The following is a 22,033-nucleotide window of genomic DNA, read 5'->3' as shown; positions in this document are numbered from 1 at the left end:
TATAAACCAGTTTTTCCTAACGTTGAGCTTCAAAAAAAAATCACGAGTTTTTTAATTAAAAAATAATAACAAGATGGTGAAAGAAAAAACATATTTCTTAACCGAATATTAATAATATTTTATAGATTTAGTGCAGTTGATGTTATGGTGGTTGCCTGCTATTTTTTATCTGCTGGCTTAAATGTGGAAGACTATTTTGTGCATAAAGGATATCCAAAAAGAGTGAAATTGCTTTACTCTATTAATATACTAGACTTATTAAATATATCAGACGCAAAAGATACCCAGCTAAGAGCACTCATGTGAAAGTAACCTTTAAAAAAAAATCCTCATCCCTTTATGATGCCGCAGAAAGACACACAGGACACAATGACATACCTTTTCATTTCCGTTTTTTTACGTCAGTGGATAAAAACATAAATACAGATATTGAACCCTAAACCTTTGGTGTGACCAAATATTACCTTTACAGAATTTCTTCTGTTAAAAAAATAACAGCTTTTTTTTTTTGAATAAACGGAATACTTTTGCGGTGATTTGCTCATATGTGGAGGCCATGGTTCTTGACAATAGCTGTAGCTCGAGTACGCTATTAAAAAAAAAAAAAAAAAAAAACATTTTCTAAGTAATATCATGTCGAGTTCGACCTCATCTCACTCTTCAGTTTTTTTAGAATCTGTTCAGGGATATTTTGTGGCAGTTTCCTAACACTCAAATTAGTGAGCCGAAAGTTAGTAAGCTCCATTGGAGAAGGACCAGATGATTTTACAGATATACTTGCATTACGTGGGATACATTTTCTTTCCATTTTCCAATTACGTGGTTCTAAGTGATAGCTGACTCAGCCATGGGGCTAGAAGTTTCTTTTTCGGATGAAACTTCAATTTTAAAAACATATCTCATCTCCCTTTAACTTTGCAAATTGAGGCACTGGGTTGCAAAGAGATGTAAGTGGACGTTTTTACGTTTTCAGTAAAACTCCTTTCAAATTCAGATCCTAGCTAGGATTTCATTGATTTGTTTTTCCTTGTTTACGCTGAATAGAAGCACAAATAGCCTTTAGTGACATATTTGCCTGGAAACAGATGAGGTTCTTAGACCATTTTACTTGATATCTCCAACTTTTTAATTGTCGCTCTTAAATCTTTCTACTTCTCACTTTCTCCATTGAGTCTAAAGTGTCTCGTTGATCGTAAATACGTTATGGCTTTTCTTGAGGCTTTGCTATATATATTTTTTTTCTTTTTTTGTCGTTGAACTTAAATCCTGGAACTATCTTGATTCCTTTCAAGCACTCTTCTGTCAACTGATGAAGCCTTTTTGCAAGGATATTTACTTCAGTTCAGCCCAAAGTATTACTTTTATTTTATTTTTTTGAATTAGTTACTTGAATATACTCATGTTACAATTAAATGTAAAAAAAAAACAGCTTTTTTCTCGAAGGTAGGACTTTTTCATGTAGTTTTCAGTTACTTGTTTCTCTTTCTGTAGAATACATTGGCAAAATTAGATGAAATTTAGATTTAAATAACTTGTTTTTAAGAACTCACATTTAACTTTTTTCTTTATTAATGACTATTTTTGTTAAAAATTCTGATCATTGAAAAATTGTTTTCACACAGTGTAATCATCCTTCTCAAGCAAAATCTGAAATAAAGCGCAAATTGTCAATAAAACAATCAATTTTTTATAAAATCTGTATTGCGTTTACGTCACTTTTTTTTCACTTTATTCATCCATTAACATAAATAGTTTTTTGATATTTTTTTTTTCTTTTTGTAGCCCTTAATCTAGCGAGGTGATTTTTTTTTGTACCGAAAGAGGTAAGATATGGTGCATGTAACCATTTCAGCGTTTTATTTATTGTGAGCTCCACAAAATTTAGAATGTTACAAAAATTGAAATTTCACTGACTTTTATGTTTTTTTAATTTATATTATTACAACTGTAGCAATACCGTAAGTGTACATAAAAAGCCATATAGGTAAGCACTACAATAACTTTGCATGCAAGAAAATACGGAGGTAATGCAATTTATGTAATTAAACTAGTAAACGAAAAAAAAAAATACAAATTAATAACATCGTCGCATGCCATAGAACGAAAATAATATATTTAAATATGCGACTACAATAATTGCAAAAAGAAAAAAAAAAGGCAATGATTTCAAAGGTTTTTCCCTCTCACTTTTTGCTAAGAAGGACTCATTACTAGGACCAGATCGCGAAATAATCGACCTCATTCAAAGCTGACGCTGCTGTGCTCAATCACTTAATTATTTCGCTTATAAAAGTGTAGGTAAAATCGCAATCCAATGTTGATGAGTAAACTAACAGTATTTTAGAATTTAAACTATTCTGGAGTGTAAGAGACTTCGACACACAATTTAAGGGTCGACATTTTGTAAAATGTAGCCAAATGGAGATTCACAATTTAAATCTTAAGTGCAGAGTGGAATGCATTAAGTGAAAGCGGTGATATCTTGGTTGTGGAACCGTGAAGATTTTTTTAAAAATTCCGAAAATTCTGTCATTTTTACGAATGTGCGTACGCGTACTTTTTCACGTATTTTCAGGCAACCCCCCTCTCCCCAGGTGAATCTTTGAGCATTAAAGAATCTGCCACATTTCGCAAAGATCAGACGTAAACTGAGGATTTGTATCGGAAAACCCCTCTATATGTGAACTCTTGAGCATCATAGATCCTCTGTGCCAAACCGAACATCTAATGTTAGCTGTGGATTTGAGTAAAGAACATGTTTGTGTATACTCCTACGTGTATCCATATTTTATCCCCCTGTATTATTATTTTCTTCCGTAAATACACGTATTACTCAGTCATTGCATTAAAAACTTCTTTCTGTTTCCCATATAAAATATTTTAAGTATTTCCTTTCTTAGAATTTATAACTCACTTTGAGAAACACGGGTAACTGATTATATTAAATAAAATTTTGCATTCTTTTTCATCCATTTTCAGCATTTTCCGGACTTAAATGCACCAAATATCGTGTTATATGGGGAAAAAATATACGAACATATCCAAGAAGTAGCTGCTTAAAATAGAAACTCACTAGTAACTATTTTTATCGTAAAATTTTCCTTGAAGTTGTTCAATGCAAGCTGAAAACGTATAGATAGGCAACCATTTCTATTTTATGACACAGCTTTTATCTAACAACACATTTTATTGCAAGATATCAGGATTCATATACAACAAAGTAGCTAAAGTAAAAATTATAATATCATTCAAGACTGGTGTTAAAAATTAACTTTCAAATTACACCGCCTGGGGGAAAACTATTCAAGTTTCTCATGATTAACACATGGACTAAATGCAGAATTACCCTTTTATAGCCAAAATTTTAAGGATAACATAATGTCGAGTACTTACATCATTTCTCGAATGGCTGCTTGCTCCTTCGAGTTTGAACAATTTTACTTCCATTTACTGCTCTTATCAGCAACAGCGTACAAATATAAACGGCTGCTATATTTATGATGGATTGAAAGAATGTTTTGAAGGTTGAATCCAGTGGTTTAGCTGCTACGTCTGGGGTAGTGCCATAAAAGTCGATTTACCATGGTAAATTACTTCACAACTTTAAAACAGCTGTGTAAGTTGAATAATTGTTCAGACTCTATCTTGCGCATAGATAAGAGAACTTTGCTTTAGTTGTTTGCAGCAATTGACGTGATGCATTGTGGACATTTTTTTACTCGCATTGCTTCTTAAGTTTATTAAGTGAGCAATATTAAACAGTAAATATTTTTCGATTAAAAACAAAAAATACTATCTCCAATTAATTTAATATTTTTGCTTTCTATTAAATTCTTTAAAAAAAATAGTTATGATACCTGTTTTACACCAAATTATAAAGTTCTGTTCTGTTTTTTCCCACTGACATTTCTTTAAAACTCCATTTTACAGACTTATGTTTTAAGTAATTAATAGATAAAGCACTCAGCTAAATGTAAACGAATACGTTTTTAAAACATCAGAGACCAATCTTCTATTTATTAATCGTACTTACATGTATGATAATGGTAATAAGTTAATGTATAGAAAGTTTTTTTTCTTTTTTTTATTAAAAAGAGAAAAAAGACGTTACAAATGTTTTGGTTTTTGACCACATATAAGGTAAGTGTGCAAAAAAAATCACCTTAAGGATCAAAGTCATGTATCTGGCTCAGTTGACCGCAAAGTTTCCGAATACATCATATGAGTCATGAATGAGTCTGTCTGAAAATTTAAGTTCAAATTCTATTTTTCAGCAGTTTTACTAAATAAATAAAAAAAAAATCGCAATCCTAAATCACATTAATGGTGACGTTAAAGACAAAACATATTACTATATTACGATTTGCCGACTGCTCTCTCTCTCTCTCTTTCTTTCTCTCTGACAGACACACGCACATCCATAATATATATATATATATATATATATATATATATATATATTAGGGTGGTCCTTATTTTTGAAGTTGCAGTTATTTTACGCGACGCCTCCTCAATTTGTTCCATTGTACAAATAAATGATCCTTGTTTCAAAATTTAAAGTCAATCCATGAATATTAACACGTGTCCCTAGGGCCCCCTTCTTTGAGTTTCGAAGAAAAAATTGCGGATTTTCTCATTTTTATGTAAAAATATTCTAACGTTTTATATTTAAAGTAATTTTGAACCTCAATAGGTGCTGCTACTTCCAGACCGACCGTTCTCTGACTTTCATTCTGTAAAATGTAACATGTTACAGAGAATAAAATGTACACCAATGGCCTTGGGTCAAGCGTACCGTTCTTCTGCACTTGTTCCAACCAATCGGCAGGGGAACGTTTCTTCCCATCAAGATGGACACAAGGGATTCTATAGGCCATTAATAAATGGCTTAGGTTATTAATGAACGAGCTTTGACAACAACAAATTGCCTCCTCCAGGCTTTGGGGGTGTTGATTTACAAAATTCCCTGTGTATGTAATAGGTGTGGCAAATAGAGTCGTAAAGTTTCAATGCTATAAACATAAGTAATTACAATTATATTTTAATTCGCTGTTCTTTATTTATAGACATACCTAATTGCTTATGCAATTTTTAATTTTTAAAATATAAATTTTGAAAAATCCTCGATTACTCCTAACATAAAAATAAACTGTATTTTCCATAGCTGAAATATAAATTAAAAAAAAAATCCAGATCGGAACAATGTAGAAATCTATACTTTAAATTAATTTTCTTCCATTTCAGTACACAGTCCTTTATTATCATCAAATTCTTGCGATTCACAAGATTTAGAAACCAAAATGGGTATCTATCTTGTCCTGTTGAACTTTTTTTTTCTACAGCTGGTTTACCACAATGCAAAAAAGCTTGATCGTACCTTCCTTAAGAGATCAAAAAAAAATCTTCGAGAGAGAAAATTTAATTTCATGAATTTAGATTTAAATTTTGTAGTTATTCACTGGGATACAAAGCTACATCCAGATGTAATTTGAAAAAGAACGCCGACAGGATTTCCGTGATAAATTCAGGTCCTAATATTGAACAGCTGCTCGGAATTTTTTAGATATTTCTTCAGTTGTATATGATATCTTAGATGATAGTTCTTTATTGCTAACTGTTCTAGCTGTAATGCTTGATACAAACGACTTGCAATACCAACCGTATAAATTGTGCATGCAATTTTTTAGAGCAAAAACTGAACGGTGATATATTACATTTGGATTGCCATCATCATGCACTTGAAATCGTACTGCAGAGTGTGCCCTTAAAGAAGTTCTTGCCTTTCTTAGTTCTAGATCAGATATTTAGTTATTTAAGGGTTTCAAAATTTTGTGGAAAGATCTCCATCATTCAGAACTTATAACATTTCAATCAAGTACACATGCTACTTAAATTCTAAAAGAAGAAGTTGATGACATAATATTGTTCGTAAAAAGCGGAATTGAGGAAGATTACAGAGAATTCTCATAACTTGTAATAATATTTCCTGGTGAATTTCCTCCTACAGGGATATGTTTTCCGGCAACCTGGAGCTTATCCCTGAGCCACATGGGTGGCAAGAGGATTTTTTGTTTGAAAATTTTCATATTTAGAAAACAATTTAAACCGACCTTACATGACAAGAAAGCCCTTCAATGCTGTTTTACAAAGCTGTTTTACAATTAAATGCAGTAGGAAGCTATGTTTTTTCGCAGCAACCCAATCGAGGCTCCTTTGAATAAAATAATATGTCTGAAAAACTAGCAGCGTACAAAATGACGACAAACATGCAGCAGAAGAAGTGATTGGAAAATTCATAAATCGCTTATTTTATTTAGGGGATAAACTAGTAGCTTTGTCCGTATTGGATGAAGGAATTAACTTTGAAGATAGGAAAAGACTAGTCCAAAAAACGCTTATGATAAGGAAGACATGTCTGATGACTGTTTTACTAATTTCAGATAACTGTAGATGATTTGAAATACTTTCTTAGTAAAGATCTTCATCTTTATAGAATCAACTACGAGTCAATAAAACTGTTTGATAAGTTACAAATACTAAAAGATTTTTTCCTATTTGATCCTGATTCACGGCAAAATGAAGGAAGCTATTTAAAGGGAAGAGAGATGGTTAAAATACTGAAAATTGTGCATGATACAACTGAAAGAGGAGGAATCAAAGAATTTCACAACTAAGTTACCAAATATTAGTCACAAAGCAATTTATTTTACAGACCGTCCAAGACTATCAGAAAAAAATACACACTATCGAGATACATCGAGAAAAACGTACGATGAAAGAAAGTTTCTAAAGCATTATTTCATTCTTATTCAACGTAAAATCTTTAGATGATATAAAGTAATTAAAAAGATTAATTTTAGTGCTACATCAGTGTAAAAATATTTCGCAAACCTAGGAGAAACGATGTATTGGGTCTGAAGTAAAAATTCGGAAGATTTGTGGGAAAATTATCAAAAGTGTTAAAGTTCAACGGCCTAGGGGCACGTGTTATTGTTGACCGATCGAGTTCAAATTTTGCACACGTTACTTTTTATTATAGTGTCACAAATCTAGGGGGCGTCACTTGTTGAATTCCGAAAAAAAAAATTCCCATATAAATAAGGACCACCCTAATATATATATACCACCCTATATATATATATATATATATATATATATAATATGACTATAAGTTTGCGTATCACATTTTGAAAACTTAGGACTCAAGATTTTGAGAAAATTGCTATTGTCCGAAAGGTCATGTACAATAGTGAAAAGGTATAAACTGTAATCAGTAAAACATCATGCACTGCGCCTTGGTGGCTTTTTATTTGTAGTGGAAAGTATTTAAATGGTCTAGGATCTTTAGATTATAATTTTATTTTACTCTTTCAGCTACCATGGAAGTTTCGTTTCATCTATGTCCGGTGGAAATTCATGCGCTTAACGGATGTGAAATTTTAAAAATTTATTTCAATTTCATTCACTGAAAGTTTAGCTACTCGCTGTTTTTTCTTTGGTTTGTCATTACAAAAAAAAAAAAAAAAAAAAAAAAAAAAAAAAAGAAAACTCTAGTCCTAAATATTATGACAGACCATGATGGCAGAAGTGCAGATGAAGTCGCCGCATGTATAGTAATACCAAACTATCCACTTATTGGTTCTGTTCGTTTATCACTTTTTTTAAAACTTTTATCTAAAGAAGTTGTAAATAATAATCCATTGTTATCTTGTTCACATTTTAGTATTTTTGGTTGCCCCACTGTAGAAATTGGCTTAATATTGAATCACACTTAGATGTCTTATCTACATCTCTTAGATTAACGGTAGTCATTCCTACCAATATCATATCTTGTTGTATCTTATCTTGCTGTGTACTCTTTAAAAAAGTATAAGAATAATGCATCCATAAAAATATATAGAGTTCTTATTTTATCAAAAATATTTTTATTTCCAATACATTTGCTCAGCATTATTTTCATAGCTGATGGTAGCCACCTGAAAACCTATAAAATAATCTTTAATGCGTATTCAAAGTCTGTAAGATCAGTTAACAATCTTTTAATGTCACTAAAAACAGCAGTCTCCAGAATAAGAGATAAACAAAATAATGCATGAAACAAATGCACTGTTCCATGTGGGAGAATTCGTCGCGGAAAACATTTTAACCTAAAGATTGATTGGCACAACTAGTAAATCAATATTCTAATTACACATGAGTATAACGCTCTCAGGTAGAAGAAACATTTAGAAAGTCATTGTTGAAAAATTCACTAATGTGTTTTATCTGGAAAATATTACTCAGTGCTTGTGTTTATAAGGAAGTTAGGGACGTCAATTTGTTCTGAAAAATTCCGGACCGTTCCCGTTTAATGCTCGTTATAATGTGAATCGTGTTATGCGTAAAATTGTTTCTGCAGTGTACTTATGAGTGGTCGCAGTTTAAAAAGCCTACGCTCCTGTCGTTAAAATCGTCATATTATGTTCCTGTTTTCATGCCGGGAAAACCATAAAAAATAATTAAAGCTAGCTCTTTGCAGCAAAATTTTCGCTAATGTCATGCATTGTGTTAATAGTTTTTAAAGTAAGAATAAAATAGGCTCTTCTTTTTTTGAAAAAGATGGCAAGAAAAAAATTACTGTTACTTGTCCATATGCTGAAAACCTGGAAATGTATGCGAACAATATTATTTTACTGAGATTTTATGTATTTACTAATTTGTTTTAAATCTTCAATGCGTGATTAGACCGAAAAAGATATTTTTTTTTCATCGCTTTTCAAAAAAGAAAAAAAAAAGACATTTTTTTGCGAAAAACTAAAAATATTTATTTTAGAAATATTTTTGTAAAATTGTTTCAATATTTATCTTTTTACGTTTAGTGGCAAATGATAGCATTTACAAAATTAAAATATTTTCCATTATTGGTAATGAGGTTTAGGAAGGGAAAAGTTTCTGTTACTGTCCTTTGCCTGCATACTGCAGAATGCACTAAAAGTATGCATACTAACTTCTTGCTTTCACTATTGTTTCGATTTTAATGTGTTGAATAATTTTTTAGTGTAAAATGGCTATTACGGGAGTTTTGAACTGGGTCAACTTCGCTGTTCAGTTTTATTAATTATTATAACGTTTTTTAAACTATATAAATCAGTTAATTAGTTGAAAAATATTTTTAATTAAGTGAAAGACATTTTTGGTTTATAGTTTGCACTTAAAGTCACTTGTTTTTCATAGTTATCCTTTTGAAGCACCTCGAGTTTAAACATTATTCTGATGCAACTAAACAAAACTGAAAGTTGTTTTCATTAGTTGTTTTCACACTGATTAAGATGTTAAACCCATCTTTACTTTCATCTACTATTTTCTAGTTTTTATGTCGCTGTAACTAAAAAACCTTTTATTTTATAAAATAAACATTTACAGAATAAGAATCTAGAAAATGTAAAGGTAGTAGAAAGTCTAGCAAATCAAGAATTTGGCAGACCCCCTTATCAAAATTATAAGAAGTGATCATTATGAAAAAATGATTTGAGTTCTCTAAATATTAATGGAAAGGCAATGAAACAAACAAAAGAGCAAAGATTAGTTTTGTCTTGAGTCCGTGAATCGGAACCAAAAAAAGGGATTCTCAAATAATGTAAGTGATGATTTCAAAGATTTTCAAAGAATTATTGTAGCATTCAAATTGGAGATTTTGCTGTAATTTTTAATCAAATTAAGTTTCTTACATTAGGGAGGTCACTCTATAAAAAATGGACATAGAACTGTCAATAAAAGTTCTTAGAAATTCTGATGCATGCTGCTGAAGATTTCTTTGTCCTGATGTTCTTACCACACAAGAACATGTTGCTACAGTCAAACAGGATAGCTTTTATTGTTTACAACAAGAGTAAGAAATTTTATTAAAGAGAGATTCTAATCCAATGATCAGTAGAGCTACATTAAGAGCTGCTCTGAAAATGAAATTCAAATGTGACAGTTCTATAAATCGTAATCTCTACTGATTTAGATTAAATTCCTTCAAAAAATATATTACCTGAGACTAAACTATTGCTGGCCACTTGCAATATCATCTTATTACACATTTAGTTATTTCTGCATAATTTAGTATAACTTTTAATCTTTGTGAGTGAAACCTTTCCATTTGAGAGAGGCTTGACCGGGCCAAACCTCATTCAAATGGAGAGGTTTGACCCAGTTTATACTGTCTTGAAAAATCATAAATAAAAATATTAAAAAATAATTTTTATAAAAAAACAATATACTATAAAAATGTGTCAGACGTTAGAAATTGAACAAAAATTGCCAATTTGTAGAATTTTAATATTTGGAAAAAAACTAAAAATATAGTTTAGTAAAATACGAGTCAAACTCTACTTTTCCTTATGCAGGTCTTTTCGCATATTTTTCTCAGTACACAAGAAATCCAATTTACGTTTTTTTTTTATGTCAATGACGATTATCACCAGTAGAGCTTAACGTACAATAAAAAACAACTACTCTTTTGCCTAAAAAAACATGTTGCACGTGATTGCTCTTTATCTACTAGAGAATCGATTCTACTACTAGAGAAGGGCTAGAAAATGAAGTCAACATTTGATTCTACTTAATAATATGCAGTCTTTGGTGCTTATTAGTTAAATAACTATCTGAATGTGAACAATATAGAATGTGGATCAAACCTTTTCTATAAAAAAAAAAAAAAAAAAAAAAAAAAAAAAAACTCAAGTTTACCCTACACTTTTTACCAATATTCGATGTAGTATAAATATTTTAAAACGAATAGCTTCCCTTCCTCTCGAAATAAAAATCTTGTTATCACGAAACGTCAAAATCAACATGGACAATTTCATTTTTAAATTACATTTAGCGTTTAAGAAACTAACGCGAAAAATTATGATATTTACGTTAAATGGTATTACGCATTATTTTCAAAAAACATTTTTGAGAACGAATTTCATGAAGATAAGATGGTTAAGAGAAATCATCCAGATTTCACAATTTCTACAAGTGCATTAACTTAAAAATTTCAACCGAAAAGGGCTTTCATAAACATTTCGCTCATATGAATTAATGTTACTGATGTTATTTTACGGGAAAGCTTATTTTAAGCGTACATGTTTAAGGAAAATATTTTCGCCGAGTTTGGTAAACAATTGCTTTAATCCCAAAACTATACTTAGTTGTTGAAGTTCGGAAAATTTCCTAAAATATCTTTATGCAAACTAATATTTTAAAGAAATTTCAGCACATTTGTTGAATTAATTTATTTGGCTATTAATTAACATGTCTTGTTTTAAGTTTAGAAACGTCTGAAATTTTAAATATATATCTAGGCTTGCTTAAGTTTCTCTTTAAGGAAAGAAACATCATAGAAAAGATATCCTAATGTCTTGAAAATTCTGTAGATATAATTTCGTGCTTAAATTGCAGGTCAAATATATTTTTGGGTTTTAATTGTACTTTGTGTGTTTGTAATCAAGTAATTTCCTCTTTTATTTGGCACTTTTTAACGCATTTATTTTAATTTATCGGTTGCATTTTAATGTGTTTATTTATTTTTTATCTAGCAACTTTTAAGGGAAATATTATTTATTACACTTCAATATTTGTACCATAATCAGTAATATGAAATTTGAATCCTTTTAGAATTAGCCCATTACTATTTCCTATTACTTCATGTTTTGAATGACACATGTTATTCTATTATTTTCATTGTTGAGCAAATTTAAAATTACAAAAAGTTAAAAATGTCGAATATCTTTGAGCGGAGGTCAATTGACCAGTCACTCAAGTCTACGATTAAAATTTATTTCTATTAAAACACATAACGTAATAATAATAATGGAAAAAAGCACAAAAGTCATAGTAAATTCCATTTATAGTTAAAAAAATCCACGTGCAGTTCGTACGTTTGAATAAGATACAATAGGTTTAAATTAATAAATCAATGTCTTTCAATTAAACCACTATTTCCTAGGGAGAAATTAATATTTCAATATTTGATTTTCATTTTCGAAATATTAAAACTGTAAAGTTTCATCATGCAAAAGTAGTAATATGTTCATTCTTATTTTCAGAGATGAAAAGATAAACATCACCGAAATCCTAAACAGTTTCTTCGACAAAGGTTACGATAAACGTGTCCGGCCAAACTACGGCGGTAAGTACTGTTTCAATAATTTTATTTGATATTTACCACTTGCCATTTCTCCAGAATGCGTGTAAAGTGTTGTCAAAAGACTGCATTCTTTGTAACTATCGAATATAACTGTTATGACAACAATCTGTTGTCTAACAGACTGTTGACAACAACTGACTGTTGTCAAGAACTGAACAATTGAACAACTGAACAGTTGTCAGCGACTGTAAAAGACTGGCGATATATCGCCAGTCTTTTTGTCGCCAAGTTTTGTCGCCAACTTGGTGACTAATTTGGCGATTTTTTTTCTTTTTTTAAAATTTGGTTTCAATTTGGCCACTGTTGGTGATATTTAGAGAGTATACAATTGAATCACATTAAAATTGCCAATAATGGGGAAATGACATTAAATTGGAGTAAAAGGAAGTCATGTGATGCACACATCAGCTCGTTAAATTAAGTTATCTGGTATTCCGGCTGAGATACCGATGTATTTCTAGTTACTTTTTTCGTTATGCATGGTCTATTGGTAATACCATATGTATACATTAGGATGTGCCGAAAAAATCAATATTATGCAAAGCACTTAGCCTTAGTGCGGAAAATTTGTGTACCTAATTACTCTGCAAAATTTCGTGACTCCAAGTTAATGTCTTCAGCTCTGGCATAATATTTGAGAGTTTTTGAGAGCATTAGAAAAATATTAAATAAAGAGAAATTTTACACTTTACTTTAAATTTGGCTGAACGTTATGCGCGGAATTTGATTAACTTTCTAACACAAACTACTGTGTGAAATTCCAAGCCTGTGAGTTAATTTTTTTTGCTCAGGCAAGAGGCCTGAATTTGAGAATTTTATGTAAAATTACTTAATACGAGTGACACATTACAAAGTAGCTACATACCTAATAGCTGCAATGCTTCGAATTTTTAATCACATCAACTGCATAAGACCGCCCCTTGAACCAGGTGTTACCTTTCAAGGTTAGGTTTGCACAGCAATTGATGTTAGAGAGTCACACATTTTTCCACACTTAGGCCAAATGCTCTGCAGAATTTCATTCTTTTTTGGCCCACTCTAGTGCTGCAGCTGGAAAAATTTAGTAACTTAATTTTTTGACACACTGAAATGGAATCTGTGGAATAGATAACATATCTTACTATTCGACAATTGGGAAATATCTTATGAAATGAACTGTAATTGCTTAATGCATCTAAACCTGAATAAAGTTTTTCGATTCTTTTTTCAAAGGCTTTTTTTTTTGCTTTTGAATAAATTTACTTATCTTTCCTTCAAAGAATATTACTGATCTAATGAAACCTATCGAATGTACGTGAGTATGTCGTGCAGAGAAATCACCTGCAACTTTTTTAAATGAACGAAGTTGTTCAAATGAACGAGTTAAATGAACGAATCAAAAGAATGAACGATTCTCTGATGAGCAGATCATTAGAAAGAACGACATTGCCCATCTCTAATTGAGAGTGACTTTTTTATTTTTTTATAATTTAAATAAATTATAAATAAAATAAAACTTACACATTTTCGTGACTATTGACTTAGTAGTAGGTGAGCTCATAGAGATTTTCAGGATGTACTTGGGTGTTTCAGATGAACATTAGAGGGGGGGGGGGTGCCTTGTATCCTTTTATAGTATCACTACCGTATTTAAGCCCTTTAAGTAGGACCGTGTGTTTGGGACAGCCCTTCAGGTTAGTAAAAAAAACCAAGGAATATTTAAAGACGTGAGATTAAGATAAAGTGATCTACTAAGATTGCCGTAGCCATGTGCTTGTTTCTTCATATGAGTTGCGGTGATGTGCATTTAAAAGGTGCAAAAGAAAAGTGTCAAGAAAATATCTCTTTGAAATCTTTTGAATTACGTTAAGAGAAAAAAATAATTTATTCTTATAAATTAACTTTTAATTTACTTCAAATTAATTGCTAATGATTTGTTTGGATGATTTTTTGTTTTGATTCATGAAGCGAAACGTAAAGCCTTTGTTTTGATAATAATAATAATTTTTAGCTTTGAAGAAAATATTCTTAAATTACGTACGAAATCTGTCTAAAAAAAAACAAAATGGACCAATATAAATCTTTACTACTTTAGGGTAAAACTGTGAACTTTTCAAAAACTACATCTGATTAAACATGTGAATGCAATTTTAAATGCTAGATATTTCTTTTTATGTTACTGCGGTAAGATAAAAGGAAAATTTTGATCATAAAATTTGGAAGTAACCAAAATATATACACTTGAACCTTTTTTTAGGCGATTTATTTATTTTTTTTTTGTAGTACATTAAAATTGCAATCAGATTGGAACTCAATGGGCGAAATTATTTACAAAAGGAGCGCGAGGTAGTATCTTCAAGTGACGACAGTGGCGTCCTGATGGGAAGTCACTGTGACCTCCCAAAAATGTCTTTATTCGGGAATTTTTGTCCGACTGTTCGGTAAAATTATCACCACTTTGTTTATTTTGATTTAGTTTAAAGATTTTTTTTTCTACGTGAGACTTTTTTCATGCAGTCCCTATCCACCGTATAAAAAAAATAACTGTGTTGCGAAATCAACTTATTATAGCTACTTGTGAAGTTTCGATCAATTCTTTTATGCAGTTCCTATCCACCGTATGGAAACAGGTTTGAGTTTATAATAGTTTCATTGCCTTTGAACTGAAAATTGGGCGAGTTATTAATTCTTGTAGTGCATGCTTGAGCATTTGATTTTTTTTCCTCCCCGTTTGAGAGGTAATTTCATTTTGTACTTTGAGAAATTGTTAATTTATCAATATTAATCGTTTTTTTTTCTTTTTTGCGAATTATAATATTTTTACGCAATATACAGATATGGAGAAATAAGCAAAACTCAAGCTACAGAAATACGTTAGTAACACGTACTTTACTTAATGCTTTGTCTTTGACTGGTTTGTGTTACCCATATCTTCCAATAGAGGAATTGAACAAATTTGTCAGATTTATTAGTTTAAGGAGTTAATCCATGTCTCTAATCGGTCGGCGGGTTGTATTCAGACTTATTCGGACGTTCTACGGTACTTTTATGATTACATTTGCATAGATTTTAGTTAGAGGTTAAGTTAAAGAAAAAAGGCATGTTAACTCCGAATCTCGTGTCCTTGTAATACTTTGGTGGCTTAACTAGTGGCAAAAATAACTTGTGAATATAATTTCAAAAACTTTTTTGCTTTTACTTTTAGCCGCTGGCAAAAACAAAAATAGGAGCGAGAAAACCTTTCAATTGAAGTTAAGCCTTTTTCCCAATAATATGAGTTTTCCGTGTCAAAAGCTAATTATATCAAAACCGAAGTTGTTAGCAGTTTTCTTACGCTTTGAACTCTTCACGTAGACCCTTTCAATCTATATCCAAATTTTAGTCCATAAGAAACTGCATTCGGATCTGTGTTTTTTTCTTTTTATATACGGTAAGAGCTCCACTAGTCGGCCCTTTAAGACAGCGATTGCTGTTTTTTGTTAACATACAAATTTCAGCAATCAATACAACAACAAAAACATTGTAAGGCTTTAGGCTGTACCTGTCTGATAATGATTCACTAAATTGTTTCAGAAATAAAACTATTTTTATTTTAAAAACTAACCTATTGTTAACACGAGAAAGTGCTCCAGTAGTCGGCCATAGAAACCCAGTGCTTGGCCATGTATGATCCTAGCAGTCGGCCGTTTCATTTTCATTACTTCTATGGGATGTGAGTGAATAAATTTAAACAAAATTTGATGCGAAACTTACAGCATAGCATTGTACTTACAAAATTAATTATTCCCTTCATTACGAAATAATTCTGCATTCTTGATGTCTTCGTTACATTTATGTTATATTATTTTTCAATTTGCAACCAGTTTGGATATGTATCACATGCAATACATTTTTTATTATAAATCTTCAATATGACTTGCTAGAGTGATATCATATGTTGCAAAAATAGAAATTTAAGAATGGAAAAAAACCGATTTTTTTTTGAAAGGAATGTTGTAAACATGATAACTTAGATTCTCCCCCCCCCCCGCCCCTGGCACAAAAAGTTTTAACTGTGTATGCTAAGTTAAAGACTGAATAAAAGAGTTGAACAAATTCGAAATTCATGATCAATTAATGATCAATACGGTTGACACTTGATTGGTCTATGTTCATTAGAACAAATATAAAATTGTAGTTTTGGGATCAATTTCACCTCAAAACAGAGCAAGTAAAAATCAGTTCACAAAGCACTTAAAATATTGGCAATCATAGGCACATCTAAAAAACAAAATGTATCATAAAAAAGGTCCTTTTTTTGTGAAAGATTTGGAGTAAGACGAATTATGTTAGCTGGTCCGTATTTTCAAAGTTTTTCTCGGGGGGGGGGGGGGGGCAAAGGGTATGAATTCTGTGCATTTTATAGGAAAAATGCATCCAATTACAAGCAAAAATGCAGATTTAAATCATGTTTTGAAAATACAGAGGGTCAATCCCCCCCCCCCCGGCCTTTTGCCCAGATGACGGGCCTGTATGTGGGTAAATGGAAATTGAGAAATGGGAGATGTCATGAAGATAATCTTACAGCTTTCAACAAGAACATTAGTAAACAATGATTAAACTAAAATGGAGCTGGTGGCAACGTAATGCAACTTTGAAACCTTGTTATTTTAATACTAATTCGGCATACTTTTAAACAAGAAGTAAATTTTGATTTTATCGTTAAGAAAATCCAATGAATTAAACGTTTGTTTAGAAGCAGTAATAAAAATTGCAACCAGCATTTGGAATAATTAATCTGAATGGAATACAGGCTTCTTGAACTTTTGGTGAAATAAATAGTTTAGCAAAATGAGCAATAGAAAGAATAATCACATGTTTAACGCTCATTGAAACAATTTGAGTTAACGTAACTATTGAATTCCTTGCAATCCACCTCTTAATTTCTTACAATGGGAATGTTTATTGATTGCTGATTAAATACTAATTACAATCTGATAACTGGTTTTATCACTTTTATCAACGCATCATGATTTGATTTAAAAAAAAACAATAAATTACCATTTATTTGGTAATGACTAGTTGAGTATTAGAGCTTATATTCTAAACGCAACGACGGATGTATTAACGTGTTTTCAACCCTGTTTTTGAGAATTCTTCACTAAAACCAACATTAGAAGCAGTAAAATGATAAAACGACTTTCTTTGTCAGAAAAAGTCAAGGCACTAAATATAAACGTTTTCTTTTGCAGAAATAACGTTAGAAATTGAATTTTTACTCCAAACAATTAAAATGCCACTGTGTCAATACTTTATTTAAATAACTTTAAAAAATCCATATTGGGTACGTAGTCGACTATTGGGGTACATCAACCAAACAGTATAGAACCAGTGGTCAATCTGCCATGGCCGACTATTGGAAATGCAAAAGAATTCAGTATCCACTGATCGGCGACCCCTCTAAAAATACTTGAGTCTAAGAGGAGTTTATTCCTTAATTGAAACTTTATGTTATGCAATACATTAAAACATAAATTAAAACATAAGTAAAAGCAAATTTGCAGTAGAACGAAAAAAAGAAGGGTACTTAACATTTAAAGACAATGTGTCTTCTTAACAAAAAAAATAAGCAGAATTGTAAACTAGGATGATGGGCACACTAGTTAAAATAAACTGACTCATTACTACTTAATAAAAAGTAATTACAACTTCACTGTTATTGGATGATAATTGCAGACAAGTAAAGGAATGTTGAAATGAATCATATCCGATTTTGAGTTATACATATTCTCTTTATAACCAGTTTTATGTCCCTGTGGCCGACTATGGTTTCTGTTACTTTAAATGTAACACTAAGAACATATTCGGATTCTACAGTTTTCTTAATTTTCCGATAAAAAATTGTTTGACGTTAGTTTTGAATTAGTGCTATAAGATGAATTGTTTAAATTTATACTTTTGGCGTTAATAATCTTTGTTTCAATAGAGGACATTTGCATACTCCACATTCGAAAAATAGTTTTTGTGCATATTCTTCGTCAAGAGGAAATTATGTCCATTGTTAAACATGTTTATTTGAAACCAATCCACCACTTACAAATTTTTATATACGTTAGCCTCAGAAGGTTTTTCTTTTTTTTAAATTTTAAGTTTATTTTTCAGTTTCTTAATAATTGAAAACAAAATCGTACGAATGAAAATCGGAATGCAAGAATATCTTGGCCTATATTTTTGAACAGGCAATTGTTTAGATAAAAACGGTCCTTGAAAAGTTATGAAAGATACACAGACATACTAAAGAAAACAAATTTCCAATAACATTTTTTTTTCGGTATCAATTTATTTCATTTACTTTTACCTATTTTTTACAAAGCATTAATTTTTCATTATGATTATTCCTGTTTCTTAAAACCAGTACGGGAAAATACACTAAAAAATAAAGTGTCGTTAATATAAATATTAGAAGCAAACATATTTAAAAAATGGCACTACGACTTTGATAATTTTCTTTATTTAATTCTGCAGCAGCAGGTGAACTATGCTGAACGAATATCGGTGTTCAAGGTTAAATTCGTTATTTATCACAAGTATGAAATTATTAAATTGAATTGTGAATTGAAGTTTTTACATTGATTTCTTTACACTAAGACAACCCTTTAGCAAATTGTGCAAGTTTTCATTTTATACTGTACACTTTTTCTGATGATTTGGTCCCTTGTATGAGTCGCTAGTTTAAGTATTATTTAAAGAAGAATAAATTCTGCATGTTTTGCCCTTGGATCATGCCGTTCATTCACTCAACTACTCACTCTGGAAAAATATTAGTTTTCGTTACGGACTTTTAAAAGTATGATAGTTGACAAGTAATTCACTATTCTATAACCTTGTTGACAAAACTATAGTAACTATAACCTTGTTGACAAAAACGCATCTCAAACTTGATCCCGTACCCTTTGACAGATAAATTCTTTGCTCTTATCAAAGCATCATAACCATATTTATGCATGGAAATAATTTATGTAAAAGTGAAATATTTCTAAGTAAGGCTTGGGAAGGTAAATCTGAAGTTACTCATGTGAATGAATTATATGTGCTGTATGAAAATACTACAACTCGTTTGTATAGTGTATATAATACTTTTTGGCCTTTTCCTTTATCAGAGTTTTGCTATTAACTTAAAATACAAAATATGCTTTATTTATTTTTTTTTTAATTTTTACGTTGAAGTGTATTTTTTACACGATTCAAATTTCTTTTATCAATCATTAAGTATCAAAATATGCGTATTTCTTCTTTCAAAACTATTTTTCTCCATTTGTCTTATTCGCAAAATTCTCAGCTTATATTTCGCAGTTTAATTCGTTGTTTCCACATTTTCTTCTCAAAGTTTAATAAAAGCCTCTCGCACACAATCCCTCAAGCCTTAGGCAGAGTAAATTAATTTCAAAGCATATTTTTGGAAGAAATCAAAAATATTGAAGAAAAGAGTTTTCGAAGATATTAACGCAGAAATAAAAGTTAATTAAGTTCCTGATAATATATCTTGCATTCCAGATTACTTTTGGGTGTTTTTTTTTTCAACATTTTTTTAATTCTGAATATTTTTAGGTTGACGAAAAAATAGCTATTTAATCAATTCTCACGGCCAAGAAATGTCCTGTAAAAAATAGAGCATCTTTTTTTAAGCTCTGCATTTCTAAATTACATTCCAGCACGAATGAAAGCTAAATCTGATCTAACTTTGCTTTATATGAAAATTTCCTTTGGTCCTTAGCTAATTATTTCTTAAGAAAAATTGAGGGTGTCAAATGTCAAAGAAAAGCTGTAAAGGAAATTATGATTTAAACTAATAGTGAAATATTTTGAAACGTCCTCCTACTCACTTTCACATTCATCCAAAATTATTTTAATATAAATTTTTTGTGCAAAATGACTACTAAAAATGTTGAATTTATATGCAAAAATACGCAAGACGAATCGAAAAATGCATAACACGTCAGAAAACTAAGAAAACAATAACGAATGTCAAAATTAATTTTAACGACAAAATGCTGTCATTGCAAAAACTGAATCAAATGTGAAAATATACATAACTGTTTTTAATTAAAATGAAACGGCAGACAAAAATGAGTAAAACCACTTACAAACAACGTTTATTGAATGTACTATGTAAATACGAAAACCGGAAAAATGCCAATGCTAAAGCACTCTTTAATTGGAATAACCCTAGGTCTTCAAATATACTTTCTGAAGTAAGGTGAAATGCTGGTATTTTTAAGTATAATTTTTTGCAGATTATACTATGTTGTAGGCACTGGAATCAAAAACCAACCATACTTGTTTTAGCCACCTTTTAATCCTAATATCTCCCAAAATAACCACAAAAACTGACCCAGGCAAATATACGTCAGATTCAAATTGACCACGATTATCTATACTTTTCAGTACAAATTTAATACAACTTTCTTATGCTCATTTTTTTTCGGATTATGAGAGAAAAAACGTTGATAAGTGTGGTATTTTGATTTATGGATAGTTTTGCGGATTTTTCTTCCGGTACGTATATTACAGCGGACACAGAACATCAGGGAAATCTGTAAAGGTTCTTTTTTTCACTATTTTGACTACACGCATACAACTGTACAGTCTTCCTACATATAATCTCACTGGGAATATATGAAATCATATCAAGGGGATTCAGAGAAGCATAGTGATCTTCAAGCTGTTTCAATCTATTGAAGCATCGAACTAACTTGAACTTTGAATGACCCAGGTTGTAGTTATATCAAGTTGTTAATCATGGCCTATATTGACTTCTAAAAATTTTACTCGTTCAGTCATAGCTTTTATTTAGTTTAATAGATATTCATGTGCTTAAAGATTTTCCAAACTTGTGGAAAGCGGACAATTATTATTTAGATAAGCAAAACAGACTAATTGGGAAGTATTGTTATCGAAGATTTTTCTTAAGATTTGTACATAACTTATCATTAACGCATTAGGAGTTGTTTTTAATGCCTGGATTATTGTGTGCAGAAAAGCAAATAAGTTTATCTAATTCAGTGCAACCACAGGAGTTAAATTTTTTTGTCATACAATATCTTAAAATTGCAACAGAATTGGTAAACTCTACATAAATATGATCATAAACTACTTCAACTTAGCCAAACCCTGCACTGTAAAAAAAAAAAAAAATGTGTAACCTTACTCCTTAAAATCGGTGGCAGCTTAGCTTCTCTGGAATAACTTAACTGATATAACTGGTGTAAAATTACACATCGCTCGTGGAAGGTTACTACATAGTAAGTTAACTATAGTGTAACGTCTCAATCATTTATGTGGAAGGTTACACCGTATTTTCTGTATGCTTACAGAGAAATTGCTTGAAAGGTTGTACATAAGTAAAAATTAAGCTTTCATCTGACTTTCTTGAACACTTAATCAAGTTAATGCTTTTTATCAACCAATATATACAAATTATTTATTTCTTTTAACGTACAAACAAGACATTTTTATTGCACTAAGAAAAAAAATGACCTGATTGGTGTCCAAACCTCCAGCGCGAATCTCACAGACTCGCAAAGCAATCGCTTTTACCGCTCGGCTACCAAAGTCGGTTTGCATTCCGCAGATAATCCAAACGCCTTTAATCTGGAGTTTATTGTATTAGCTTTGATGCACAAAAAACAATTTCTTTAGAAAAATTCTCAAATATAAAAGCAATGCAGCTTCACCCACCCACTCACGGACGTCAAATCAGCCTTAGTCTGTTACTTCTTCATAAGACTTTCAGTTATTGGCAACTATGCACTCGAGAATAAAAGTCCTTGTATCAATTTAACCCTGTAGAAACTAAACCCGGTTTCCCCTATATTTTGATGATTTTAAAGCAATGCTGATTTGTATGGAACATGT

At 30.8% G+C, this 22,033-nt stretch overlaps 1 protein-coding gene across 1 annotated transcript in view; it reads left to right on the top strand.

Annotated features, from left to right (window-relative positions):
* LOC129231038 (gamma-aminobutyric acid receptor subunit beta-like) overlaps positions 1-22,033 on the top strand; it is a 518,639-nt gene that overhangs the window by 20,871 nt on the left and 475,735 nt on the right. The window contains exon 2 of the mRNA XM_054865286.1: positions 12,060-12,142. Coding sequence (XP_054721261.1) covers positions 12,060-12,142 — 83 coding nt within the window. The remainder of the gene's footprint in view (positions 1-12,059; positions 12,143-22,033) is intronic.

This window comes from Uloborus diversus, chromosome 10 (assembly GCF_026930045.1).
Source record: "Uloborus diversus isolate 005 chromosome 10, Udiv.v.3.1, whole genome shotgun sequence".
Lineage (NCBI taxonomy): Eukaryota > Metazoa > Arthropoda > Arachnida > Araneae > Uloboridae > Uloborus > Uloborus diversus.
The sequence above is the reverse complement of the archived record's forward strand: the minus strand, read 5'-3'. Positions and strand labels throughout refer to the sequence as shown.